Raw genomic sequence first — 8,626 nt, 5'->3', positions numbered from 1 at the left:
TTGTAATTGATTCTCGAAGAGTATTGATTATAACGAAAAAAAACCTTATATTTTAAATATTTTTTTAATAAAATTATTAAATAAGGCAAATCTCTCTATTAATTTATGGATAAATTAACACTTTATAAATTAATAAAATTCCACGGTCCCAATATTATTAATTTATAGAGGTTTTACTGTACTTACGAAACTTCACGTCTTAGAATTGAAAAAATCATTCACCTACCCTTCGTCCCTAACGTCTTATTTGCTTTATTGGTTTCATGAAGTCGCACTCATTTTTGTCCATATCTAATTGTAGTTTACACAAATCTTTATATAATTTCATCGTTCATTGAGTGGTCTAAACGAACCCAGGTACTATATGAACCAGAAGGTCCAGAACTACACAATACACAGCAAATTCTAAACAAACCCATTTTTAAAAGAAAAAAATAAATATATTAGAATTTTATCTGAAAAATACTTTGAAAAATAAGATAAAAAAATGTCATAATTATAAATAGCCAAAAGGTATGTCATAAAATAGCTATTTAGAGAGTTTGAGTGTAATATATTTTTTATGCTCAACGAATTAATCTTGCGTATATAAGAAAATTAAAATGACACATTAGAGCATCTACATTGGTCATCCCCTAAAGGATGTCTTAACTATAAATTAATATTTAATTTTATACTTAGTTTAATCTAAAAACCACTAAATTTCAATTATCTTTTTCTCCTCCATTGATCCTTACATATAAGTGTCTTAAAAATAAAAAATAATTTACATAGAAACTACTCCTATGTTGTCTAAAAGGGTATTAGAAACTAGAGGGAGTATGTTGTCTAAAAGGGTCTTCTGTGTACTAATGACATACTAGGTCTTAACCCGCGGTACACCGCAGTACAAACGTTAAATTTATAAATTTTAAAATTCATGATTTGAAAGTTTTCTTGTAACGTAAATATAAACTCTAATTGATCTATAAAAGATATTAAACGAATCAAAGACATAGTGACCCGTTGATCTTTATGATACAAAAGCTTGTTTATATATTCTGATTTCAAATTTCAGTAACCCGCTGATCTTTATGATACAATGCAATTTTTTCACATTTTTAAGTGATTATTTATTGTTTTTGATTGAATAGTTTTGTTCTTTATTTTTATTTTTGTCAAAGTTTCTTTACTTTTTATTCAAAATATTAAATATTTTTTGGATGTGTGTTAAATCAAATATTAAAATATTAAAATTCACTCTTTTTTTTTACTAATTAAGTAAATTATGTCCGTTTTTAAAAATTCAAATCACAACATATATGAAAAATAAAATCTAGATTTTATTTATTATATAGACTATGTATTGATTCAATTTTTTAAAAAAATATGATCATAAAAAGATGAGAGATAAATTTTTAATAAAATTTTTGAAATATTTCTAAATTAAAGGAAAATAACTTTGTTAACAAAATTAGAGGAAAGAGAAAATTCAATATTTCCTTAAATAAATTCAATAGATGAGAGGAGAGTGTGAGCATGCTAGTTTATTTTTACACACTTGTAAATCCAAGGACCAAAATGCACTAAATTCATATTCGAGGAATACCAAATGGAACAACCAAAATGGATAGAGAACTCACAGGAGGCCCATATATGAGAATATGTCCAGGTGAAGGAATATTGAACTCGCTATTAATATTTGACTTACCACCGCTCTAATTGTTGTTCCCTTAATCTCTTACTTTTCCTAGAAGTCCCCACCACTTTTGATTCCTCGCTGTCAAACATTTTTTCCATTCCTATGACGCATAAACATAACTTGAAAACTTGCAAGTTCAAGTCACAATCCTCTAAACTCCGGTGCGTTTGTTCTTCTAATTTGAAGAATTTACCAAGTTCATTAAGCTTTAGACCCTGTGTTTTTCCCAGAAAATTTCCCTCCAACCACTTGAGTGTATCGATCTTGTATCTGAATGATGGAATGCGCTTCTCTGGCAAATTGTGCCTCCTATACATCTTCAGTAAGAGTGGAATGTCGGTGCGAATTATGTTATGTCCAATCCAGATTCCACCTATACAAAAATCAGACCACACAATTTTTATAACGATACATTATACAAAACATCTAGTGCAATGCAATGAAAAAGACAAAAATGTAAAGAGAACTAACCATGAAGAACTTTGAAAATGTCTTCGTGGACGTCTAAGAATGTTGGTGCTCTTTGGAGCTTGGCTTTGGTGATTCCGTTTGGCCTATCACGGAACTTGGAAACAACACCATCACTTGGTTTGATAAATGTTTCGTAGTTATAAACCGCCTCGAGTGTCTTAGAGTCAACGATAAGCACAGCAAACTCTATAACATCCTCCTTTTCAAATTCCAAATCAAGAAAAAGAAGACGATCTGCGTTTGGCTTTGGTCCTTCTTCTTCTTCTTGTTGCTCGCCTTCTGGTTGCTCACTGCTTATCGTTTTAAGTGCCTCATTCAAACGGTCAATCAATAAAGCTTTTTTGCCTGTTGTTGAGTAATTGCGATCAGAAAGATGTTTTCGCAATTCAACAACTGTCAAAGTATTAACCGGTCGACCCTCTAACATTTCCATATTTTTATGCAACACCAACAGCAAGTTCCCAACTTTCAATACCCAAGTTGCAAGTATACAACACCAACAACAACAGCAAGTTCCCAACTTTCAAAGCAGTAGTAAGTTCCCAACTTTCAATACCCAAGTTGCAAGTATACAACACCAACAGCAACAGAAAGTTCCCAACTTTCAAAGCAGTAGCAAGTTCCCAAATTTCATATCAAACAACCTATTTACAGTGAAGAGAGAGAGAAAGTTCCGTTGGAAACAAACACATGGGCAAGAACAAAACTTTGAGATTGGTAGGAAGATGAACACAAGGAGAAAATAAATCAATTCAATTGAAGACATACCGAGGTAATGAAGCGATTGTAGAGACCTCTTGGCACAAAATTGGAGACTTGTGGAGTCTTTGGGAACTGAAACGAAAAGATGAAACAAGGATTGGTGACGGCCGGATTGATAAAAGCTGGATTTGTGACCAAGAAAGTAAAGAAGAAGAAGAAGAAGTTTGATGAAACGAACCAGAATATCTAGCTGAGATCTTCAAGTTGTCGACTTTGACAATCTGAGACCAAAGAAGTTTTATCACAGATTCTTTGACGAGAGGAATTCCGACAGAAGAAGTAAAAATCGATGAGTTGCAAAATCGATTTGGTTTTAAGAGAGGAATTCCCAGTGACTTCTTTCTTTCTTTCAATATCTTTGGTTGGTTGTGTTAAGATAAGATAATTACGATTATTGCTATCTCTTGAACACTTTTCCTCCCCTATATATAGTCTCATTTTGAGAAGTTGTAGTATGAGAAGTTGTAGTAACAGACGTAGAGAGAAAAGATAAAAGAGCGATCACGTCTCCTTCCTCTTTTCTATTATTTTAATATTTTCTCATTTTAGTATTTTTATTCAACACGTTATCAGCACGATGTCTTTACCGCTAAAGCGTTTACGAGGTAAATTATAATTTCTATTATTTAAATTTATTTATGTTTATAGAACATAATTATTTTAGACATATGGTATTTTTTCAATATTTATGGTATTTATGGTATTTTTTAGACATAATTATGCATTTTTTCCGGTTTGATCGTTATAATGGTAGGCTCTGCCTTCTTTACGATCAAATAAAAAGCTATGTCTTTTCCGGATAGATCGTTATATATGGTAGGCTATGCCTCCTTTACGATCAAATAAATGGCTATGCTTTTTCCGGATCGATCGTCATATATGGTAGGTTTTACCTTCCTAACGATCAAATAAAAATTTATATTTTTTCCGGATTGATCGATATATATGGTAGGCTCTGCGTCCTTCTCTACGATCATACGAAAGCTATGCCTATTGAATTCTTAATGGAAGGCAATGCCTCCTGAATTCTTGTATGAAAAGGCTATAGTCCATAAATTATTATTTTTGTGAATTTATATGTTTAATTATTTTTATTTATTTTATTCGTAAAGTATAAATATATGTATTGTATGAGATTTAAAAACTTTGAAATATGTCTTTAAAATCAAAAATATATTTCTCTTCTGAGAATATATGAAGCACGTGTCAATATATTTTTAGACAGTGCAAATAATTGGAAGGTCTAGATGAGATAGTCTCTCGACTTCCAAATGCATCAGATTCATAATAATTGATGCTTTGTGTTCTCCAAAGTCTCAAAGAAACTCGTATTGTTTCAAAGATATTTATCTTATAATTATTATATTGAGATTATAAATTAATGTGGTATCGAATGTCCGACCACAATGGAGACACGCAAATGTATGATTATATCATGCAAAATAAAGATGGTAAAAATATTTATGCTAGTAAACAGAAGTTTGCTAATTGCTATTGCATAGCATAACCGGGCAAGCCATCCCGGTAGAAAAATGCAATATATAATGATGATCCAGATCCAGGGTCTTTATTAGTGCCAACAAAGACCTGATTGGGAAAAAAAAATGCAATGTATTGAATTGCTCTCCCTTAATAAAAGAGATGTCGTTGGATATCTTGTCACTACATCTAAAGATTAAAACTTGTTGCGTGCAAGTGGGTCTTCGTGTCAAAAAGTTGAAATCACACGATATAAAGTCCGACTTGTTACACAAGGTTTTTCTCAAAGACTTGGAGTTGATTATGAAGAAACATATTCTCCAGTCATAGATGCAATTACATTCAGGTACACAACGAGCCTAACGGTCTCTTATCATTTAGAATTATACCTTATGGATGTAGTGACAACATGTTTATATGGATCGTTGGATTTAATATATACATAAAAATCCTAGAAGGATTTAAAGTTCCTGAGCCATTAGACTCAAACTCTAATGAAATATGTACGGTCAAATTACAGCGATCACTTTACGGATTAAAATAATCCGGACGCATATGATATATTGCTTAAGCGATTATTTCTTAAACAAAGAGTATGTTAATAATGAAATATGCTCTTGCGTCTTTATTAAGAAATCTCCATCGAGATTTGTGATCATTGCTATATATGTTGATGACCTAAATTGGAACTCAAAAAAGAGTGATTAAATATCACTAAAATTTTATATAAACAAAGAGAATGCTATTCAAGCACTGCATGCTTCCGTCCACATTTCAGAGGTAACATTTAATTTATGTTGAATTTATTTAAATTCATTTAAATTTAAATTTAATATTATATACGGAGTTGAAGGTTATATATCTCCTCCTCTTTAATTCTGTAGTAGGCTAAGCCTCCAGAAACATATGATTTTTGGCCAAATCACCATTTTTTTAATAAGCTCATTGTATATGCTGGTTGATTTCCTCAATAATCTCCAAATTAATCCCCGAATATAATCGATATAAAAATAAGATTCGGTCCAAGATAAATAGGCTTAAAAAGCCATCATCTTGAGAAGGGGTATTACAAGTCCCACATTTTTATAAGGATCTAAGAATAAATACATGATCCATATTGGATATGTTATTGATCCTAAAGTGGGATTCAATTCGAGATGAATGAACTCGAAGAGTTATCATCTCGAGGGGGAGAATTAAAGGAATCCCACATCGACAATAAGTCGATAATCCCACATCGACAATAAGTTGATAAATTTTGGTGAGTTTGACACCCCAGAGTGAGATAACTCTGGTGAAGTCATATCCTAAAATTTATCGTTTTTTGATAAAGTGGAACATCTAAAAATGATGTTCACTCTCAAAATGAGCTTTAAGCGAATCGTTCATAGCGCAAATCTAAGAGATTGCAAAACGATTCATGGTGATTTAATCTCCATGTTTTTACATGGAGCATGCAGTTTTGCATGTATTAATAATTATATATAAGGCCAACAATTTATAAGAAATATTCTCCCATGTTATATATACATGATTGGAGATCAAATATTTCTCATTTTGAATTTTATGGGTGTGAGATATATGTTATAAATGCTCCTCTGCACCTCATAAAAATATCATCCAAAAAAAAGGATGAAATATATAGATGTAGGAGATGAGTCTCTGCTCTACAAATATTGAGCCATCTTATGAGAGATGTGCCTATTGCAAGATTTGCAAATCATCATGTTGATGATAAAAAATTTCCCATCATTATGGGAGAATCATTGAATAGTTTAGATCTTTGAACAAATAAATATAATAAAGATAATTACGATTATTGCTATCTCTTGAACACTCTATTCAGAATATATTGCAAATCAAATGCAAAAAGCTGATGGATGAGATTTCATAAATTATTGATCGAGAGAAAAGATAAAAGAGCGATCACGTCTCCTTCCTCTTTTCTATTATTTTAATATTTTCTCATTTTAGTATTTTTATTCAACACGTTATCAGCACGATGTCTTTACCGCTAAAGCGTTTACGAGGTAAATTATAATTTCTATTATTTAAATTTATTTATGTTTATAGAACATAATTATTTTAGACATATGGTATTTTTTCAATATTTATGGTATTTATGGTATTTTTTAGACATAATTATGCATTTTTTCCGGTTTGATCGTTATAATGGTAGGCTCTGCCTTCTTTACGATCAAATAAAAAGCTATGTCTTTTCCGGATAGATCGTTATATATGGTAGGCTATGCCTCCTTTACGATCAAATAAATGGCTATGCTTTTTCCGGATCGATCGTCATATATGGTAGGTTTTACCTTCCTAACGATCAAATAAAAATTTATATTTTTTCCGGATTGATCGATATATATGGTAGGCTCTGCGTCCTTCTCTACGATCATACGAAAGCTATGCCTATTGAATTCTTAATGGAAGGCAATGCCTCCTGAATTCTTGTATGAAAAGGCTATAGTCCATAAATTATTATTTTTGTGAATTTATATGTTTAATTATTTTTATTTATTTTATTCGTAAAGTATAAATATATGTATTGTATGAGATTTAAAAACTTTGAAATATGTCTTTAAAATCAAAAATATATTTCTCTTCTGAGAATATATGAAGCACGTGTCAATATATTTTTAGACAGTGCAAATAATTGGAAGGTCTAGATGAGATAGTCTCTCGACTTCCAAATGCATCAGATTCATAATAATTGATGCTTTGTGTTCTCCAAAGTCTCAAAGAAACTCGTATTGTTTCAAAGATATTTATCTTATAATTATTATATTGAGATTATAAATTAATGTGGTATCGAATGTCCGACCACAATGGAGACACGCAAATGTATGATTATATCATGCAAAATAAAGATGGTAAAAATATTTATGCTAGTAAACAGAAGTTTGCTAATTGCTATTGCATAGCATAACCGGGCAAGCCATCCCGGTAGAAAAATGCAATATATAATGATGATCCAGATCCAGGGTCTTTATTAGTGCCAACAAAGACCTGATTGGGAAAAAAAAATGCAATGTATTGAATTGCTCTCCCTTAATAAAAGAGATGTCGTTGGATATCTTGTCACTACATCTAAAGATTAAAACTTGTTGCGTGCAAGTGGGTCTTCGTGTCAAAAAGTTGAAATCACACGATATAAAGTCCGACTTGTTACACAAGGTTTTTCTCAAAGACTTGGAGTTGATTATGAAGAAACATATTCTCCAGTCATAGATGCAATTACATTCAGGTACACAACGAGCCTAACGGTCTCTTATCATTTAGAATTATACCTTATGGATGTAGTGACAACATGTTTATATGGATCGTTGGATTTAATATATACATAAAAATCCTAGAAGGATTTAAAGTTCCTGAGCCATTAGACTCAAACTCTAATGAAATATGTACGGTCAAATTACAGCGATCACTTTACGGATTAAAATAATCCGGACGCATATGATATATTGCTTAAGCGATTATTTCTTAAACAAAGAGTATGTTAATAATGAAATATGCTCTTGCGTCTTTATTAAGAAATCTCCATCGAGATTTGTGATCATTGCTATATATGTTGATGACCTAAATTGGAACTCAAAAAAGAGTGATTAAATATCACTAAAATTTTATATAAACAAAGAGAATGCTATTCAAGCACTGCATGCTTCCGTCCACATTTCAGAGGTAACATTTAATTTATGTTGAATTTATTTAAATTCATTTAAATTTAAATTTAATATTATATACGGAGTTGAAGGTTATATATCTCCTCCTCTTTAATTCTGTAGTAGGCTAAGCCTCCAGAAACATATGATTTTTGGCCAAATCACCATTTTTTTAATAAGCTCATTGTATATGCTGGTTGATTTCCTCAATAATCTCCAAATTAATCCCCGAATATAATCGATATAAAAATAAGATTCGGTCCAAGATAAATAGGCTTAAAAAGCCATCATCTTGAGAAGGGGTATTACAAGTCCCACATTTTTATAAGGATCTAAGAATAAATACATGATCCATATTGGATATGTTATTGATCCTAAAGTGGGATTCAATTCGAGATGAATGAACTCGAAGAGTTATCATCTCGAGGGGGAGAATTAAAGGAATCCCACATCGACAATAAGTCGATAATCCCACATCGACAATAAGTTGATAAATTTTGGTGAGTTTGACACCCCAGAGTGAGATAACTCTGGTGAAGTCATATCCTAAAATTTATCGTTTTTTGAT

At 31.3% G+C, this 8,626-nt stretch overlaps 1 protein-coding gene across 1 annotated transcript; it reads right to left on the bottom strand.

Annotated features, from left to right (window-relative positions):
• Positions 1-1,488: 1,488 nt before the first annotated feature.
• LOC9311228 (protein NEN4) lies at positions 1,489-3,307 on the bottom strand. Its single transcript, XM_002875114.2, has 4 exons — positions 3,093-3,307; positions 2,921-2,986; positions 2,153-2,796; positions 1,489-2,054 (listed from the first exon to the last, which is right to left on the bottom strand). Exons 3-4 carry the CDS (start codon positions 2,583-2,585, stop codon positions 1,687-1,689), a joined length of 801 nt encoding a protein of 266 aa, XP_002875160.1. The 5' UTR covers positions 2,586-2,796; positions 2,921-2,986; positions 3,093-3,307; the 3' UTR covers positions 1,489-1,686.
• Between the last annotated feature and the right edge of the window lie 5,319 nt (positions 3,308-8,626).

The sequence above is a fragment of the Arabidopsis lyrata genome, assembly GCF_000004255.2.
Source record: "Arabidopsis lyrata subsp. lyrata unplaced genomic scaffold ARALYscaffold_5, whole genome shotgun sequence".
NCBI lineage: Eukaryota > Viridiplantae > Streptophyta > Magnoliopsida > Brassicales > Brassicaceae > Arabidopsis > Arabidopsis lyrata.
Note: the sequence above shows the minus strand (reverse complement) of the source record. Positions and strands in the feature narration are given on the sequence as shown.